General features: G+C 41.6%; 1 protein-coding gene across 2 annotated transcripts in view; it reads right to left on the reverse strand.

Annotated features, from left to right (window-relative positions):
• The window catches only part of SLC6A2 (solute carrier family 6 member 2), a 416570-nt gene extending 401824 nt beyond the window's left edge, over positions 1–14746 (reverse strand). For both annotated transcript variants that reach the window (XR_015259980.1, XM_086757868.1), the window contains exon 1: positions 14290–14746. Coding sequence is in view for 1 of the 2 variants with exons in the window: in XM_086757868.1 (XP_086613994.1) it covers positions 14290–14746 (457 nt within the window). In the remaining variant the exon portion in view is untranslated. The remainder of the gene's footprint in view (positions 1–14289) is intronic.
• Between the last annotated feature and the right edge of the window lie 6458 nt (positions 14747–21204).

Here is a 21204-nt window from a genome sequence, read left to right on the forward strand (position 1 = left end):
TTGCTTTGGCTCCTCTACTCTTTCTAACATTCTCAGTATCGCCCTCGTGGGAGCTGCTTACTGTCTGGTGTGCATTGTATAGGGTATACAATAGGACGAGGGGTAATGGTTTTAAAATAGAGGGGGGTAGATTTAGATTGGAAATTAGGAGAAAATTATTTACAATGCTAGTTGTAGAACACTGGAACAGGTTGCCCAGAAAGGTGGTGGAAGCCCCATCCCTGGAATCGTTCAAGGCCAGGCTGGATGAGGCTCTGAGCAACCTGATCTAGTCGGGGATGTCCCTGCTCCTTGCAGGGGGGTTGGACTAGATGACCTTTGAAGGTCCCTTCCAACCCTAACCATTCTATGATTCTGTGATTCTACATGAGGAGACTGACCTCCTAGTTATGCCACCTGCGCTGGGTGCCTAACATGAGGTGATAGGACTGCCTTTGCAGAGCTAATGAGAGCCACAGTGGTAGCTGATGTACAGATACAAAGCATGTTAAATGTTCTGTATATGTAACAGTGCAATTTCTGGTTCACAACACAACCTCTGATGGACGGTATTTCTCTTAAACACCACTTTTCTTTTGCAAGTTGTCAAAATAAAAAACAGCCCCCAAGTTAAGAAGCCTCTGGAGAGGACACAGTACCTATTTTAGGCAGCATGAGATTCATAACTGTGCCAGGGTGAAACAAAGTGCTTAAGACATCTTAAATCAGCTCTAGACAAGTGCCAGGCAGCTTTCAAGAAGATTAATGTACAAACCAATAGGAGGTAAATGCCTTAAAGTTCTGCTAGAGAAGAATCAAGTATAAACACTCTGAGATACACTTAAAGCTTGTATTATCATTTAGTGATTAATCCAATTTTAAGTTGTAACTCCAATTTTTGGACTCAATGACCAAAGTAAAACATTCCTTTTCCTTCTAGGCTTTATTAGAGGTTTATTTGTAATGGTGTAGTACTACATTATCTTAATATTTACAAACTGTTGCACAACAGAACCCTTTAAATTCTTCCTGTCAATAAAGGGTTATGTTCTATCACGGAAGCATGAGACAGTTATACATTCCTATCTATAAGAATTCTAGTAAATCAAAGCTTTACTCTCAGTCATTATAAATGAAGCCTTCAGGATGAATGTTCTTTCTGACACTGCTCCAGGAAGCAGAATAACTATACTGTAAACTACATATAATGCATGTTTATACAGGGCTTACAGTAGAAGTCAAACAGTTACGTACACTACAAAGCCATTTTCCATGTGTTATTAAAACCCCACTATGTTTTCTGTCAATACTACTAGGAAGTATTCTTTATGTACAGTTTTCTGGTACATCTATATTTCTTAGACATGCTGCGTATACTACAAAGTACACATTTCACACATATTTTGAAATTGATAGTATGCTATCTAGCCATAAATTAAATTGATGCAACATTTGTCTTACAGAAGAAAATTTTACTTATTTGTAAACTTTTATGACTGTGTGATACTGTTAGCAACAGTTTTGGCAAATTTACCATTACAGTGATGGCTACTACTGCATAATTGCCTAGAACAAAGCAAAACCCTGTCCTCTTATCAAAGATTAGAGTTGCTATTGGATTGTGCTGAAATTTTAGAAAGTCTGGGCAAGAGTAGTTTCCAAATGGGTGTGGTACTTTATTTTGTACCTTTGTATTAGCACTGAACAGAAGAATTTGACAAAAACTGTCACAGCATTCTTCACAGAAAACCGTTCCATTTGGAAAAATAATCTGTATTTAGTGTAGGGTAGTGCTGGTAAGATTCTGTGTGCCACGCAGAGCCATCAGGTGGAGTCTCTGAGAATTTGGGCATTGTGGGCACAAAGCAAAACTTTTCAGTAGCGCCCCTGCAACAGGCAGACTGTAAGAACTACTTCTCTTGAAATTTCCTTGCTCCAAAGAGTGAACTGGGTCTCACACAGAGCAGTATGAAACGACAGTTCTCCATCAGTCTAGCTGTACTGGCTAGCAACACTCTTCCTTCATTTTCTGATCACTATTCTCTCTCTTCTGTGGGAATTAATCAGATAGAAGTTTTTATTTAAATTAGAAACCTGAGCTTTATGTTAGCTCTTATTTAGTGGACTATTTTCCTAATAGGCTTCAAGCAACAAAGTAAATTTTCCTCTCAGTCCCAGCTGTCCAGTACATACTTTGTCACTGCCATTCTGAACAGAGCCTCCTAGCTTAAAATGCCATAGAAGAATGTGAAAATGACCTCAGGGCCCATCATAGCTCACTGCCAAGATGAAGCAGAGGCCTTTTAACAGTTTGAAGCAAAATCCTTCTTGTTTCATCACAGTGCAAACTTTTGCTAGGGCAAGTTGTGCGGCAATTTTGTTCACAGATTACTCAGACCTTATGATAAATCAGTGTGGCTGAGCTTGGTGTTTTCAACATATCACACAACTATTTTTCTTTTTCATATTTCTAAACAGCTTTTGAACACATAAATATGCATAATACGTCATGACTGTAAAACAGTATTTAGAAGGAAAAAGGTGATCTTGAAGGTCTCCCAATCTCTTAATTTAGGGTTAGAGACAGTGATTTTGTCAACAGCCTCTGTATGCATCAATGAAGAATTAACCTGCAATTTAGGAATAGCCTGATAACAACTGTTTTCTGTCACTTTATTTTAGGGAAGAGCTGAGAGAGAGAGAAACCGATGCCAGCTGTATTTCTCCAGCTGCCAATTTCAAAAGTTTGAAAACCATGTGTTAGGCCTCAGAATAATTTAAAATACCTTAAAATGTAAGATCTTCTAGTCCAATCTTTTTATTTGCCTGCTGGCTTTTAGTCTTGTACTTGCTTTGTATTTTCCCATCTTTTCTCTTTAGCCTTGAGAGCTAGAAAGAGATTCTTGCCTAATCATTTGTCTCTATGAAACTCTGAGACTAAAAACCACTTCTTAAAATAGTACTTTTTTTTTATTGCTTGAGCCCTACATAGGAGAATGCCAAGGTCATAGTCTAACTCTCACCAAGTAAATTAATTTTGTGTAATAATGACCATTGTCTATGTAAGTCCTGACATTTTGCTTATTAGGTAAAGTACTGAGTTACTGCACTGAGTGAAGATCAGTTATTAGTCAGTGGCAGTCTTCTACATCAGTTTAGTCTGAATAGTTTTTTATTACTTTACTCTGTTTTTCTTCTCACATAATTCTTAGTCTAGAAATTCTGTCTGCTTAGGAGTCCTTAAGAGAGAGACGTCTGTTACTTGGGTTGAAATCCTGTCTCTGGTGACGTCAATGGAAAAAAACCACCCATTGACTTCAGCTGGGTCAGGATTTCTCCCTTGTGGTTTACCAATCTATTGATTTTAACTAAGGCTGTAAAGCCATGCATAAATGAGAAACAAGCTGTGGAAAAGCAGCAAACAATCAAATTCTTCCCCAAAACAAAATCCTGGAGTGTCTCTGGTCTCACCAGCACCTGTGGCATGATCTCATTGACACATTTGCATTTCTTTTTAGAGGGGAGACAAAAGCACTGCACAGCACAAGCTATTCCTTAGTTTTGTCATAACTCTTGTAAGATGCCTACGTACAGCTACAAGCACCCCTCAACTGGGGGTGTGAGCTTTTGAGCTTTCTTCTAGCATCAGTCTCATTGGACATCGGTAAACAAATACAATCCTGCATGCTGACAAAGAGTCATGTAGCAAAGATACTTTTGAGTATCTTCTAAGCTGTGAACTTGATGTTCTGATAACACTTGGCCTTGAACTTTCTAATATCAGAGTTAGTTCTGTTGCTCACTGAAACTCTCTGCTTTCTGTTACTGGTGGTGTGAAATAATGATGCTTCTGCCAAGAAGGCAAGGTGCTGGGACCTGCTGGAAGAGGTCCCATTGAAGAAGAAAAGGAAAAAAGAAAAAGCAATCGAAAACATAGCTGTTTATTGTAGAATGGTAGTGAAAGTCTGTGTGGAGCTTGTTTGCCTTCCGAAGGTAAATCTTTGGAGGGAATTGCAGAGAACAACCACCTAAAGTTAGTATTTGAGGAATTATTTCCTCCTGTATCATTCCTTTGGGGGAAGAGACTGTATCTCCATTTCAATGTTGTATTAAATTAAAAAAAATGTGTTCAGGGGGTAACATCTTGTTATCAATGGATTGTCTCCTTGCTGTCGTTGTGCCCATGCTGACAAGTCGGCTCCTTGATGTGAATTAGATGTCAGTAAAAACTGCCGCTCCTATCATGTCCTAATAAATGAAATTAATCAGGAAATCCAAGAAGGCTCTGCTTGGGAATAATCATTGCTATTACTGGGCAGCTCTGTATTTGAAAGTAATGAGCCACCCTGTTATGTCCTCCAGTAATTCTTTTTTTTCTATAAATGCAATAGGTTGTTGGTACATTAATGATCAGGTTAAGATCTACCAAGATCTATAAGGATCTACTGCTCCACCTTGTGGTTTGAGAGAAGTTTTCCATTATTCTCCTCGAGTGGTGTGTGAAAAAGTGCAGCCCCTCTCCCTTTTTTTATTAAACTGGAATTTGACTTTGACTGGAAATCAGTATCATACTTTTCCTTGAGATACGGATCTGAAGGGCAACGAATGTGTTGTCACCTTTGGCATGCTTCAGGATAGACATTGCAACAGGTCTTTGATTACAGAAGAGAAAGAGAAATAAAAGTTAAATCAGTGAAGAGTGCTATTCAGTACACATAGTTCAGAAAGTGCAGAATAAATTATAAATAGCTAGCAAAGAATAAGATACACAATAGCTGGCTGCTTTTCTCACTGCATATGCTAGGCCCATGGTAACCGCTTGTTTGTATGGCCAGTGAGGCAATCAGATAGGGTGTATTCTTCCATGCTGCCGATGGGCCAGAAAATCAGTGGCTTCCCACAGTTCTGCAGACTTCAGTAAAGATGAATGCTTTGCAATTACCCGGCCACAATCCTTCCTGTTGATCAATGCCACAGAAGCTGTTTCTCAGACTAACAAGATGTGGCTTTTTACTCAGTCATTAATTGCAGTGCTTGGAAATCATGCAGTATTTTTCTCCAGCTCTGAGAGAAAGACTGTAAAGGAATAATATTCTTCTGCTGTGGAAATCACAACTCCTGTGTACTTAACATCAGTGGGGCAGGATCAAGCCCATACTGCTCTTCTGATGCTGGGCTAGTTCTAGGGAAGCAGTTTATAACAAAGCTGTCCAAGAAAGGCTTTATACTTGTGTAGTCTGACACCACCGGTCTGGTACTGTTGGATCCTATTTTGGACACTTAAATTAGTGTGCGTCTTTCAACAACAGCCAAGCAATAGCAACCAGTTAATACCTACATTAAGAGCACAGCTTCTGCAATCATTTGTACTTTTGGAAGTGAGTGGTTGTGCTCATACAGCCTTAAAGAGTAGCAGCACTGGAAAAATTACCATCCTCTATAAAAAGGCTTATTGTATAATGAGGGCAGCTTGTCGTACTGCATACCAGCAATCAGAACGCTTGTCATAAAAAACATTTATGGACTGGCAAAAGACAACTGCCTGCCCAATCCTGTCCGAGTTTTGTTTAGTAACATGTTATCACGGAATTCCGTGCACTGGAAAGTTGGTAGTGTGCTTTGGATTAATATAAGTGTAAAGAAGTATGTGGCTTACGTAGCCAGACCTCTGACAGTTTCTGTTTCTGAATGGTAGGCCCTAGTTCTCAAAGTGAAGTACTGTGCTGTCAACTTTGTCATGCTTCAGGAGAGAGATTGCAAAACTTGTTGAAATAGAGAATAGGGGAAAGGAGAAGGAAGAGTGAAAATAAAACAAAGGACAGCTTTGATAAGTAGTTTAGAGGTTCTTTCCTATGGTCTTTGTGAAGAATACTATGTCCCAAGGCAAGGAACTGAAGTGTTTCCCTTCCATTGTCCCCACCTCTTTCCCTCTTCTTTACGGATTAAAGATTTCAAAATCTGTATGGCTAAAAATTAAGTATGTTAAATCTATACAGAAGTTAAGATGCTGAATAATACTACAGTTATCTCTCCAGAATTTCCATGAGAACAGGGATTATTCAGCATTATTGGAGGTCTCGGCATTTTTGGTGCTGATTTCCTGAAGGACTCAGGTGTCGATCTTTAGGAATTCAATTTTTGAGATTCAGTAAAGCTTTTCTTTTGAAACCATTTTGACTTGGCACTGGTGCATAAGATCTACACAATTAGGATGAAATCTTGTTATGAAAGGTTCAGGACTTAATATGGAGGGAGGGAGAAGGAAAGGGGAAGATTAAGGAGGTGTAGTTGGAGAAGGGAATTACAGGTTGTCATGACATGGGTAATAGGCTACTAACATGGATCCTTTGTCTCCAAATGCCCTGAGGAAGGGAAACTGAAGGTTTATAATCAGTGTGATATTCCTGGAATCTTTACAGACTTTTCATTGAAACTGGATTGGGGCAGTGGAGTTGTCCTGAATACAACTTCTTTCAACTTGGATAATAATAATTTCTTGTCACATTTCAAGTCAAGAAGTCAAGAGTTAATTGCAAGTTAATCGTAACGTTTGTCTTTTTCAGTGCGAGATTCCCCCATATCCATTATCATGGTTTTGTAGATTCTATATGAAGGATATATACAGAGAGAATGGAAAGTACTAAAAGCAAGGTAGTAGTAAAAGATGTAGCACTGTATTACAAAGAAACTCCATTTAAATTTGTCTCCTGCCTCCTGAATTACAATATTTTAGTATAAATATATCTCTAAGTATAGAATCTACTTGATTATGGTTTCTTATTTTATAATAGTGCTGAGAGCAGTTAGGTACATCATCTAATGATTACAATGTATGTAAAAGCTGTGGAGTTTACAGTGCAAACTGATATTAGAGAGTCATACTACAGTTCTTAACTATTTAATCAATTGGTTAACCTGAGACAAAGGCTTTAGAACTGGGAGTTGCTGATGTGCTTCCTATTAGACGCAGCAAAAATGAAGGCATGAGCTATTTGATGTTTCTCCTCAGAACTGCTGAAAATTCTTTAAACCTTTTGTTTCCATTTTAATTCACAGCAAGAGGTTCAGTAATTTGTGGACTGACTTTAATCATCATTTCCCTCACAGCATATCTCAACACTCACTAAAGCTGTATGTTCCTTCTGATTTTATGTGTAAGTAGCTGTATTAGCATTCTGTTTCATATCGGTGTAAGTATGGGGAGGGGAAAGTATCTGTCTTGAAATAACATCTTTAGACTGCTGGAGCTGTATTCACATATTCAGTGAACTGACAGCTCAGTTTGTGATATTTTGCCAAAAGATGAAAGGCAAATTCTGCCCCAAAACCATGTAGACCATGTCTCGGCCTCCTTGGAGGTATTTTGGTTTCTTCAGTAAAGAAGGGCTGTTGGCTGCTACACTCCTGATATGGCCTTTCTATTTTCCATTGCTCCCAGCAATTTTAATAAAGAGTTTAAAAAGATGTTAGTGTGAAAACAGAGTAGAAACTTTAGTGCCTGCTATTTCAACTTGAATGAGTATCCAAAACCTGAGATCTCTAGCCAAACTATAAGAAACTCCTCTGTCTGTTTTAGTAGATGTTAATATGAACGTAGGTGGCTTCCTAATGTGACTTTCAGAATTTACTTGTCTGGGAGGGATACATATATTGGAATGGTTCTCTAGGGATATTTCAGTACTTCAGTCTTGGCAGAATTGAGAAGGGCATACAGGAATGAAGGTGGGGGGTAGAGGGAAGACCTTAAGCAGAGATATTTCCAAACAATGGAACCAAATATACTACTTGATGTCTTTTCTGTCTCTTACTTTAGAATAAAGTGGTTCTGAGTGGTAATCAGAATGTGTTCATTCGGTGTGCTTAGAAAGAGGTATCTTTGCTTTTGTCAGAACAGCTCACATGGTTCACACCAGTTTTGGTCTATTTTTTTTTTTTTTTTAATTGTCTGGGCAATGTGGAAGACCAAAAGTAGAAAACCAGTTTTTGTGATTGACTGGAGGACCCCTCGGTTCTGAATGCTTGCCCTGCATTAATAACAGGGTGGTCTTCTTAAGGTGTAACCTAAAAATAAATACTATTAATTTTGTCTATGTTTGTATATCTCTAGAGCCTTTGTAAAATTGTCAGTGTAAGGCTTGTTCTAACTGTTAGGGACAAAAAACTTTTCTGGAAGCAGTGCTGGTGAGCCTTGGTGAATCTATGCTCTGTATACAGCAGATGATTAGTGGCTGATGAAGGAAAGAAAAGTGATGAAGTCATGTGGGAAACAGCAGAGAGTAACTGTGAGCTGGCCACTGAATCCAGCTCTGGGGAAGGAGGTGCTGTCACACCACACCACTGAACATTGTCCCCAATGTCACACAATGCCTCAGAGGCCAAAGCTCATGGCCACAGTGTGGAGATCAGCATAACAGTTTAACCTGTCTGAGGTCACTGGTTTGATGTGCTAACGGGAATCGAAAATCCCTTATTAGGAAACCAAAATCACTAGATTTGCATCCAAGCTTTGACTGATTGATGAGTCAAACTCTTGGCGTAGGCTTTGCAGTGAGATTACTTCAAAGCTGATTTATCGTTATCACCATGAAATGCTACTTTGGAGTGTAAACCCTGATGTTACAAGGCAAAGGTCACCCACCTTCGAAGTGTGAAGTGCCAGATTATATTCTTTCTCAAAGTAGTGATGAAATTTGCTGGCAGACACTGGGCAGAATACAGGGGATAGAGCCTAATAGAAAGGTGACGTGCTGCTGGTCAGCATGATAGCTTGCTTTTGGTGAAGCGGTGCGCTAGCCAGACTGACAGCTCTAGGGGAGGTGATACTTTCCCTGGTGTCATTCTCAATGTGTGACAGCTCTTGGCTCCTGCCTTTGTGCTGTTTGAGGATATTTGGATTTGGCTCTGTGCTGTCTGTGGTACCTGTGCTGTGGATTGCCCAGTCCTGCATTACAGCTTATGGAAGTATCAATAGGAAAGGAGCATTAGGGTAAATTGTAAGATACTTCTGTTCTGAAGTGTATTGATTACTGGCAAACTGTTCTTTGAAACAAACCATTTCTTCTAGAAATACTGTGGTCCAAAACCACTTTAAAAATAATGCTTCAGAGGAAATTAAAAGTATATATTAAGATAGCTAGAGAACTGTTAAAATATTTATCTGCAGCTATTCGTAAATTCATGAAAAGCTTAATCTGATTCTTATGATACACTAAGTCTCCAGTGACTAATCCGACAATTACATGCTTCTTAATGAGTAGTCTGAACATGACTGACCTTGTAAATACTTTTGGCTCAGCAAAAAAGTACTTTATGTTGGTAAATTCTTTTTCCACATATTTCAATGGCAAATATTAATTTTGCCTATGACTATGCAGGAAAATGAAACAAAAATTAACATTAATACTAAAAGTATCCTGTACAAAAACTACAATAGCTTTGTTAACTAATACTGAATATCATCCTCCCCCACTGTGAGCACAACAGTTAATCATACTAGGCATTACTCAACTTCATTTGGCATCAGTAAAATTTTAGGTATAATCCAAATATCGGGGTAAATCTTTCCCTAAGTTGATGAGAGTCTAATTTTAATAGGCTTCTTATTCTTTAATTCATCATAGCCTCTTACAGAACTGGGGAGCGCTTAAAAGGTTGGATATGTTATAAAGACTTGTTTTGATATATTGATGCTGATCACTTACAAAGTCATACAGCTAGGGAGTCGTCTTTTTAAAAAAAGAAAAATGGGCTCTTGCCAGAAATGAGTTATAATGAGGATATAGGACTTGTGAGAATAGCCAGCAGAAATAACCGTAGTTGATGATTTCTCCAGTGACATACCCTGCTCCTTGAAACTCTCACAAATGGACAGCACAAAAAGTATTTGACTTGCTGCAAACAATGCTTTTCCTTTGTGTTGTGAGGAGCAGTCAAATACATGTGAGTTGTGGTGTTTATTGATCAGCCAAACTGACAAGGTGGTGTTTGAGAATTTCCCCTTTTGGAGTGTTTTCTTCTCTGCTTAATGACAGCTTGCAGACTTTTACCATCTGTACAGAGCCTCCCTATCATGTTATAAAGTAGTTTAGAGCACATAGTGGGCATATCTTGCTTCCCAGAAGTCAGTGAGGGCAAGATCTCATCCAGTCTGTTCATACTAAACTGTCCTGAAAGTTTTCTGTGGCCTGTTTCATAATATAATACAGCCACTGGATCCGTCTCTGCCCTTGTAAGGCAGGCAAGTCCTATGGAAGTAGGTAACTAATACAAAAAATAAACGCACTAGCTTTTTAGATCTTACGAAGGATTGAGGATTTTTTTTTTTTTTAATAGCTGAAGAATGTTTCCAAAAATCACAGTTGTTCACAGAAGGGTTACATTCTGCCATCTATCTTTGTGCAGAAGTCCCTCTGGGGTCTCTCAGCAGGCTACTCCCAAAACACAGATGTTTCTGGCTATTCATTCAGCATTTTAGTGCTGCTGGATGCGTCTTACTCTCCAGCTTTTCCTGGGAGCTTGTTAAAGTACAAACAGGTGGTTTTTTTTGTTAACACCACCCGTGCTGTTTCCAAAGTTACCTAACCTAAAAAAGTCTGTATAACTACCATTGGGTCATATATGCCTCGTGTGAGTAAAACTCACTGAAGTAAACAATCAGAGTTTTGTATGAGTGGAACTTCCAAGATTTAACCCAAAAAGCCTGTATGTCTAGTTTTTAATCAGAAAATTTCCCTGGAGTTTATCAAAGAAAGAAACTCAACGACTTGGCTAGTAAGAAGGTGGGGATGTATACACATCCATGTCCTTGTAAAATTCAACTTTGAATGAAGGAATACAGTGTGTATTTATACTTTCCTTCTGAATTCCTGTAAGTTCTCACGCTTTGTTGAGAACCACCTATTTTTACAAGCATGGAAAGGCCGTTAGTGTGTCTGCTGGCATTTTAAATTAATCATAGCCAGTCTTAGGAACATAACAGTCCACACGTCACCCACATAACTTATTTCAGATGTAAAAGAGGATGCCATTTTCTACCACATCCATGTCCTTGATACTGTTCAACATTTAAGAGCATTTGTAGAACCTTTGAGGGAGTAGATTTTGGAAGGATAACATAATTTCTTTTTGCTAGATAGCACAAGCTATGCTGAAAACAAGTGTGAAAATACCTTAGGACTTGTGGCATTGCAACATACTTCCTTTTCACTTGTATCAATCTGTTGAAGATACACAAGTTTGTAACCCACATTTTGCTATCTGTGTCTAAAGTAAACTCTAGTTGAGTTGCTGAGGCTGAGTAATTGCTGAGGCTTTCAGAATAAAGAGAAACTGAGGGAGGAAGAAGAAAGGAAACCTTTCGCCTTTCACTGATTTACTTTATATGTGCCATCCAATTCAAGTTTAAACTGTTTTGATTTCTTTCCTTTATCTAGTAGCTCCTTATAAATATCAAATGGCAAACTATAACCCTATAATGAGCATTTCATAAACTTTTTTAAAGAGCAAGTCAGGGCATGCTATGCAAGTATAGAAATGACACCTGATTTTGTCTCTAGCTTGCTCGGCAGTACAGGAAAACTACTAAGGTAATGAAATTCAATTTTCTCCATGTCTGTCAGTCCTTTACTTTTATTACATCTTCTGTATTAGGATACATAAGCCAGCAGTTACATGAAACCCATTGGATTATTCTTTTGAGGTAGGAAAACTTGCTCTAGTGCTAAAAAGGTTCCCTCCTACAGTAGCAGTGTGGAAAAAAAATGTTTAAGAATATCTCTGATTTAGGATTGGAAAGATAGCAATGAAATTCAACAATATCTCATAGCTCTGCCCGTTGCCTCATGTTCTTTGCTCATGTAGGAAAAGTTACCCACAAAGCAAACAAGCTCCCAACTCAGTTTGACAGAAAAAAAGAGACTGAATTGGCTTGAAACTCAGTACTTGGAGAGCCTGAATCTCTTGCAGGAATTTCTACTAAACAAAATTCATATATTTGTCTGTCCAAAATGAGAGGCAATGGATGACAACTTTTTAAGATAGCACAGACACAATTATTGTATAGAGAAGGAAGAGAGCTCTTAACTAGTCCCTGGCTATATTTCTATTCCGCACTTCTCAGAGCAAGGTCCTGGAAATGCTGTCACGACTGATATGCTGATGGCCATACTCTATCAAAGAGCATAGAAAAATAAAAATAACCTCAATATCTTCATGTGATTAAACTTCATTAAGCAAAACACAATCAAGTTGTAAAAATTAGTTTGTTGTCTTATTAGCCACAGTTGATGTGTCTTTGTCCAGCTCAGCTAGCCGATGGCCTCCATGAGAACACCCCCTTAGGAAAAGCCTGTTGTTGATGGTTTTTGACCATCGGGATTATCCCGTCTTTCACTTTATGGTAAAATAAATCTTTTAAGCGACAGTAAAGGATGTTGTGATATTTTGTGTGTGTTTAGGAATGACATCCTAGGTATTAATGGAGATGCTTCATACTGTGGTTTGTTCTCTGTTGAAAAGCAGAGTAAACGAGTGTTTATAATCTCTGTATCAGTGAACAGTTCTCAGTCATCCTATAGACTCTGATAGCATAGGGCCTCCCTACCTTTGCTTGTAAAAGTCTGACTTCATTCTGATGGTATGGAAAACTTTTCACTGAAAAGTGCTTCTTGTAGCTGTGAAGTAGTTAGCTGTCTCTCCACTGCAATTTGGAAGTATTTGAATTAAAAGATGCTAATGAAGACTCAGGTTTTTCTAGCTGAACTGACATGGAGACTAAACAAAATGCAAGAGAGGTGCAGACTGTTACCTCCCGAGCCTGAGCTAGCAGCAAATTATAAAGGAAGCAGGTTAGGAAATTAAGTGAGCCAAAAAAACCCATGGAAGAGTTCAAGCACTCTGGGTGTGACCTTGTGTAATGTGAGATAGGGATATATCTCTCTTTTCCTAAAAGTCGCCAGATGACCTGGAGATGTGGCAATGGTGCATCTGCACTGAGTGGTATGAATGATGCTGCTGCTACACCTGCACCTGACGCTGTGGAAACCTGCTGGGTTCATGATGCATTGTGCTGCTGTAGTGTGAATTGCTAGAATTATTTTTGGACATAATGAAATAAGGATGGGGTCATTTTTCAGTACTAACTTTCTTCAGCCTGTCTGGGTGGTGAGCAGAGAGATTTTATGACTCCTCTCTGAAGTTTTAGAGGTACCAAACTAGACCAAGTGTTTCAGTACCAGCCCTTTCTAGTATCCTATTAAGTTCCAAGGATGGGTGTAATTGCATGTTAATTGATAGGGGTTTTCCCATCCTACAGTGCTCTTTTCACGGGAAGCAAGTATTTTATGTTACGAGTGTGAACCATTAGCCTTTATCACCAAGCAACCACACTATCAAGACATACATAACTATCTTACAGAATACGCTTTCTATCTAGCAGTTCTGTTGCCGGTATCGCTCACCCATTCACACAAACAGTCCCCCATCTGCTAGGCAGGGTCTGTTCTTCCTATGTGTGATCTGAAAGCACCCCGGGCACCTGCTTGGCTCGCAGATGGTGTTACTCCATCACCGTGTGGAGTCATCGCTGACAACGCAGCCTGTCTCAGGGAGATGGAAGGGGATGATGGAGTTAAGGTCTTACTGAAGATGTGCCAGGCAATCTGAGCTAACTGCAATTATTGTGCGTAATTATTTCTGTTGCTGTCATTGCCAAACCGGGCAGGAGGTGAGGTTTTGTTTGTAACAAGTCTACCTACTTTGAGTGGGGGGAGAAGAACCCCCAGACTTCAGAATAGAGGGCAGAAAATCTTGATCCCACGTTAAAACTGCCCCCAAGAAACCTTTCAGTGATCCGGCGCTAACTTTTCTAGATGCCGTTTTTCTGCTCGAGTGTTTGTGGTGTGTTTTTCTCCCCCTCTGGATGCTATTTTTTTGCGAACGAAAAAAGTGTTAAGCAGGCTGAAGCGGCAGCAGACGGCAAATACGCCTGTGCTCACAACTCGGTTCAACTCCGAGGGCTGTGCGAGCAGCGCTGCCCATCAAGGGCTGGCAGGGAGCGGCGGCCCGCGCGCTGCCGGGCCCGGGGCCGCGGCGGGTGCCCCGCTCGGCGGGACGCGCAGTGCCGGCTGGCAAAGGGAGGAGCGGGACAGAGCGCCCTTCGCCGGCCGGGACGGCTCCCGGGCGCGGCGGGATGAGCCTGGGCTCTTGGCTTCCCCCCCCTCCTCGAAACTCCGGGAAGAAGGAGGGGATGCCGCCCTCGCGGCTTTGGGGTTTGGGGCCGGGGAAGAAAGACCTCGCAAGCGGTGCTCTTACCCCCTCCATTTTTGTAGCAGAGGTAGGGAAATCGCCAGACGTTGGCCAGGTCTACGGCGAAGCCGATGACGGAGAGGAGGAAGTCGATCTTCTTGCCCCAGGTCTCCCTGTCCTGGGGGGCGTAGCGCGGCGCGGGGGCGGCGGGCAGGAGGCTGCTGCTGGTGTACTGCACCCCGTTGTGCTCCTTCACCAGGATCAGCTCCACGTCCTTCCGCGGGGGCGGCGGCCCCGTGCGCTCCGGCAAGGGGGCCACCACCGACACTTTGCGGTCGGGCTGGATCTGTTTGTTCATCCTTGCCTTAAACATCCAGAGAGAGCCAGCTGAGGAGGGGGAGCGGGCGCGGCGGGGTGCGGGAGCGCAGATAACGGAAGTGCACTTCCCGCTGGAGGCGACTCCGCGCTCCAGCCCGCCGGTGTCAGCGCGGCAGGAGCGAGGCACGGCCGTAATAAGAGCCATGCAAATGAGGCGGGAGAGGGGGGACCGCGGCGCCCGCCGGGGTGCCCCCGGGGAGCGGGGCTTCCCGCGCCCTTCCTCCGCGGGGGAGCGGCCGGCAGCCGGGCGCGGCAGCGCTGCCCGCCGAGCCGCGGGAGCACCTGGGCCACCCCGCCCGCCGCCCCGGGCCGGGCTGGATGGAGCCTCCCGGGCCGACCTGCCCCGCCGGCCGGAGCCCCGCACCGGCCGGCCCCGCGCTGCGCCTTGCCCGCCAGCGGCAGTTTCGGCTTCAAGTTAGACACTGCGGGCTTGTCCGGCCGCGGGCTGCGGGGCGCTCGGAGCTGCGAGGCAAAATAGGTGTCCCCGGTCAAGCAATCTGAAAGTGCCGTTAGCAGGCAACAGGTAGAGCTAATCTGGATTGCCTCTTTCCCTTCTTGCCCGGCCGAGCTGCGATACGGAGCTGGCTTTCCCCTGTCTGCTAGCGTGGCTTTAGTTAAACGGTAGAATTTGGCTTTTGCCATCAGAACCTGCAGGGGTGCAGGTCGAATGGCAGAGCTGGACACTGCTAATACTGCTACGCCAGTACTAACGGATGCCCAGCTTTTTCTGTCCTGGAAACCGTTATTCAGCTGTCAGGCTGAAGTATTTGCAGGACATCAAATATTTGCTGCTATTCCAAATGGGACCTGGGTCTTTTATGTGTAAAATGAACAAATAATTAGCTGGCAGAACAACAGTGATTTGTGCCAAAAGTTGGCTAAATACAGCTGTGGAAAAGGGGTTTTCAGGGGCTCTTCCTGTTACAGCTCTTGGCAGTAACTGTACTTTCAGTGTCTGTTTAAGGAATAAAATTTGGGCACCAAAGGCAGAAACTGGCTCCCCTTCCCCAATTTTAAGTAGCTTCCCTTTTGCCTGCCATCAGTGAGAACAGGTCAGATCGCAGAGGATTCTGGGTGGTGTTACAGCCTACCATTCTTATTCAGTCTGCTACGACTGATAATACACTATTACAATCGAAACAGATGAAGAGAGGTGCTAGTCAGAGTTCTCAAGGAATATCTGCAAACTTGGAATGTGAAAAATAATTTCAACTCAGAGTTAAAACTTGCATATCAGCATCTTCCCCTTCTTTCTTTAGGCCACAGATTACAAAGATGCTAGTAAGACAGCTATTGAGAATTTTCAGATTTTCTGCCTTCACAGAAAGCTCTTGGTTCAAGCTCCAAGATCCAAGTTGTGACTTGGATCCCAAAGCCCTTCTCTGGGTAAAGTATTTGAGCAGTGGCTATACTGTTTCAGAGCAATTGCATGCTTAGAACCTGCAGCTCATACGTCTTCTTTTGGTTACTCTGTGGTTTCCTGTCCTCATCTTCTCTGAAAACACCACATAAAACCATTTTCTCTATTCTTTTTGATGCTTCATGCCATATGTGCTGCAAGTATTTCCCTTGTGCACAGTCATTACATAGTACACTTGCTATTTGCCCATGCAGTACAACCCACGTTTTTACACTCACGTGCAGCTCCACTGCTGCCTGCTCCTCATACCATCCATCAGTCATAGCCACCAGATGCATCCAACATATACCCGTGTTATATGCAATGCCCCCAGATACGCCCACGCTCCCCAGTCAGCCTGCATACCCATTGTCCCATAGCAAATAAAGGACAAGCTCTGTTCTGGGCATAAGGAGAACCTCCACTCCCAGCTGCAGTGCCCTGAAGCCATCTTGTTGACAGACTCACCAGGTAGCACTGGGGATGTCTCTGTCCCATTCCCTGGTACCTATGGGGAGGGGGAAGATGACTGAAGAGGGATTCCTCCTTCTTGGTTCCGCCACTCTGGGACTGCAGTCTCCCTGGGAGCTGAAGCTGTAGCCTAGCCAGTAAGGAGCTTTTTAAACCTGGTTCCCTTCTCTCCACGTGACTATTACTGCATTAATAATCTGCACAGACTTCCTACGCTAGACAACAGCACTCACATATCGCTTCTGGAAAAGTAAGGCCTTGCTAAGGAACACCCTTTTCCCCACAAGGTCTCAATTAGCTGAGCTTGATCATGATGTCTATGGTGGGAGGAATCTAGAAAGCCCACGCTTATTTCCTAAGAGAATTAAGTCACTGTGCATATATATATATGCCTTTAGTCCTTGCGTGGAAAGTGTGCACAATCTGGTTAATGTAATATCTGCTGCACCCTCAAGGTAAGAAAGTCCTCAATTGGATTTTATAAAAAAAGTTGCTTAATCTTGACTCTGTCTGGATCTTGTTATGCCTAATGGAGCCTGACAGCGGGTAGAGTTGAAGTCAGAAAAGGGAATATTGTATTTAGAAACCTCAATGGAGCCTGGCAAGATGGCAGGCTGTCAGTGATATTCTGGTGTTGACTGGGAAATAGGCTATAGTTACTTTAGCAAATAGTAAAGTGTTGTTAGGTTAGTCGTCAGCTATTCAAATTCTTGTCTATCGTTTTCTTTGCCATGTAAAGGAGAATATACTGGATGCTGTAACAGTAAGATGGGGTTGCCACTCTTATACATTAATGTCTACGAAGAAAAAAACATCCCAACATAAACATTTTAGTTGGTGCTTCCAGATCATCATTAACTGCTGGTATGAAGGCTTGCTTTGCTAGTTGGCAGCAGGGTTTGAGTTCTCCACCTTTGGCAGCACAGCCCTCTGCCACTGATGTTACGGAACTACAGGAACTGGCTACTGTCCTTCCTATGAATGGGCTTTTGAGAAGGGCTGTATATTGGAACTTGCAACATATATGTATATATGTTGGAATTTGCACTTTATAGTTGGTGCATCTGAAAGAGTCTTGCTTTGTTTTATGTCTGATATATTTGATGGAAGATCTTTGCAGTTGAGACAAACAAAGCAGTGACTAAGAGGGGATATGATTGCTTTATAAATAAATAGAAATAACTATCACTGAGAAAAAAGACCCACAACCACCAACACTTAACCCAAAGGAGAGAAGATAATGATCAATTTAATTGGAAAATGAAAAGAAGTGTTCTAGCTATCAAAGCAGTGAATACAGTAGGAACTAAAGACTTTGGTTTTAGGATATTGTTTTATGAGCAGAGTTGTATGATGAAGTTGCTTCTGAGGGCTAGGATTTGGACTTGAAGACCCAGGACATCACTTTCTTATTATAATCCAATATATAATGAAAAGAGTAAAAAGGGGCAGGGGACATATACACCAACTATTTAATTTCACATCCTGGTACATCCACAGAAACTCTGTGGCCTTGGGGCTCACCAGCACTGAAAGGTTAAAGATTTTTCAAACAAAGTGCATAAGCTGAATGAAGTTAGGTTTGGTTACTCCGTGATAAAAGAAACTCGGGGAACAGACAGTTGCTGTAGGAACTGGGAACAAAGTAGACAACAGCCTTCTGACTGAATCAATATTAAAACAATTTCACAGTGATGGGAACATGGTAGTGGCAGGGGTGCCCATCTTTCTACGTTAGCAGGTAAAGGATACTGTGCTGTGGACTGTATCAAGCACCTTTTGATGACGGGAGATGCATCAACTCTAGCTTCTTGGACTGTTGCAACTAGATTGGGCAGGTTTGCTTCATAGTATCTCTAAAATCATATTGCTATTCCAAATGTAGTGTTTACTTAGTATTTAAAAGCTTTGTGTTGTATTGTTAGCAGGCTATTGTCATAGTATCTCTTCCCTAGAGCCAAAGAAATGCATCTCTGAGAGGGCCCATTTGTGTTGGTCCAGCCCTGTATTTTGTCAGTCAATGTCTGTCATGTTACAAGCTGTCTTCAGACTGAAAATAAATATTGCAGAAGCACTCCACAATGTTTTGATATTCCATTGATGCAAGAATTCAGAGTTGTAGGGGAAGACAAGGCCTCTTCCTGTTTCTTGAGACAGTAGCGTTTCTGTCTTCCTTATCAAGTTGCTTGAGATTGTCACAAAAACACGCCTCCTAAGCTTATTTTACCTGGGATCTACTACCCCTGCCATCAGGTGACCTTCTTCGATGGAGCCATCATTGTCACCCAAGCAAGCTCTCCCACGGTGTGTTTATTGTTTAATCACATATAGAATATGTGTGTGTGTGTGGAGAGGATGATGTTGAACTCTAGGAGGTTTATTCCTCACAATTTCGCCACTGCCCTCTCTCTGCAGGCACACCTTCTTCACCTCACTTTGGCCTCTTTCCAGCTTACTAGCACTTACTATCTTTTAAAGATTATAAATCTACTTTGGAACATTTCACACCAGATGTAGTTACGATCTAGCTTCAGCAATATTCTTTCTCTCTACCTGTTTTGAATCACTAGCTCTTGCTGCTGCTTTAGCATCAGGTTTATTCTATGTCAGAGAGAGCTGTAGGAGAGCAATTTGTGAAGCTGTGTATAAGTGGAGTGAAACTGGGAGCACTCCTAATTTCAGCCTGACTGTGCATAAGGTGCACTCCATCCTCCTCCCTTCGTCTTGGCTTGCGCAGGAGAGAATCCAGGTGCAGGGTCCAGAAGGGAGCACGGGCACACACTGACCTAGTCCCTCCTTTGGACAGTAAGAGAACCAGAACACTTGGGTCCACTGTAGTCCCTCCTCTGGGTTCACCATGTTGTATGTCCATGTAATCTTTGCCTTTCTAGTTGGAATAAACCTTTCCTGACTAAAAATGGCCTAGATTTCAGGTGAAGTCTTACCAGCCTTTAGTGAAACAATAGTAATTTCCAGGATTATCAGCCAACACTTTAATGAGAAGGGGATCGCACTCGCCTGTATTAAATGTTTGTCCACAGGCAGGTTACAAACACTCAAGTCGTACTGCTCTGTCACTTCCAGATGACAGTCCTGTAGTTTACAGAACAAATTCATGTTTCCCTAATCCTTAAAGACCAAGTTTAACATTTTATTTTGTTTGCTTCCATGCCATTCCTGTTACTCTAGGATTCCTTTTTTTTTTTTCCTGTGTGAGTCCCATTCTTCACTGATTTAATATTACCTGCCAACTTCATCATCTCCAAATTTAATTAGCAAGCACAAACTTTTGGGTGCATATTATTAATACAAATATTTAATAACATTATTCCCAAAAACAGATCTTTCAGGATGGGTAATCTCACTCCAAGCCTGTAATTATCCTTATAGCACAACATAGTATTATATCCTCTTTAGTCAGTTCCTTTCCTGTCTTAACAATTCTATCTATCTCCTCTGTTCAGACTAACAATTACAAGTGTCATTGTAGCAGCTGCTTTTGTGAAGTCATGATAGATTAATATCTACCACGTTTTCCTTGCTTTTATAAAAGGCAGTTATCAGAGTAAGGTACCAGATTAATCTGGCTTCCTTTGGGAAGCTCGTTTTGCATGTAGCAGTCTTCTGTGCTTATATGCCTATGAGTAGAATTCATGAAAAGTGTTTTACCGTGGGACTATATGCTTCTCCCTAAATCAAGGCTTTCGCAAGATGCTTTGTAGTTTCTGTCATCTGCATACCCTGAACAAGACAGCTGCTCAATGTCCAAAGCTAGACTGAAGAGATGACCCAAAATATATAATGATATGAAAACTTGTTGAATTTTAGATGATCCTAAGATTAGATTTTTTACTGCACTGCTGATGGCAAGGTGCTGGATGTTATTTTCCTCCTATTGAAAAGACTAAACAAGAAAAGAGGAGCAATCTGTCCTTGCTTGCTGGGAGAACCTGTCCTTTCTCTTGGTGCCAGTCTCTTGCTGGTATCTCTGCTTGTACAGCAAGTAAAATACGTCTAATTTGCAGGCTGCAAAAAAAGACTGAGAATGAGCACTGATATTGTGCTTAACTAGAAATAGGCACCTTAACACGGGCTTCTGGTGTTACGTTTTTTGTGTCCTACACTGTTTATTGAACATATTCAAAGCTAATCTTTATGTAGCTTCATTCATTTTAAGAGGCATCATGCACCTAGATATGAAGATAGAATAGAACTGATTCTTTTTCCAAATGCAAACCAGCTGATTCCACTGCTTACATTAAAGCCCAACCAACACTGAGAACATTTAAATTATTAACTGTTGGTGCTTTTTACTAGGCTTAATATTTGAGACAAAATTATTTCCTTTGGTATAGGAACAGAACTCCCTTTGTAGCCAGCGAGAATAGTATGCACAGATCTGGAGAGGAGATGTGGAAATGAAAGCCACACTTACTTAAATTCTGTCTGTCATTTTTAGCTTTTTCAAGAGTACTCAGAAACAAGTGAATTGCACTCAATAAAGTTGCCTTTTCAATAATGGAAGGCGTATAAGCAGCAACTCACACTGCTGTTGCCCAAGGCTTACACTGCAGTTACACCCAAATCAGAGTTCTATTGTGCTAGATGCTGAACATGCATAAGCACAGAAAAAAAGTCTGAGTCACCTTATCTGCCTAGAAGCAATTACCTTTCTGTTGCTGGTAGTTGGAGAGGAAGGACCACTGTGTCTTTCAGTGGTCCTAAGGCAACAG

The sequence above is a fragment of the Chlamydotis macqueenii genome, chromosome 13 (genome assembly GCF_036417535.1).
Source record: "Chlamydotis macqueenii isolate bChlMac1 chromosome 13, bChlMac1.mat, whole genome shotgun sequence".
Taxonomy (NCBI): domain Eukaryota; kingdom Metazoa; phylum Chordata; class Aves; order Otidiformes; family Otididae; genus Chlamydotis; species Chlamydotis macqueenii.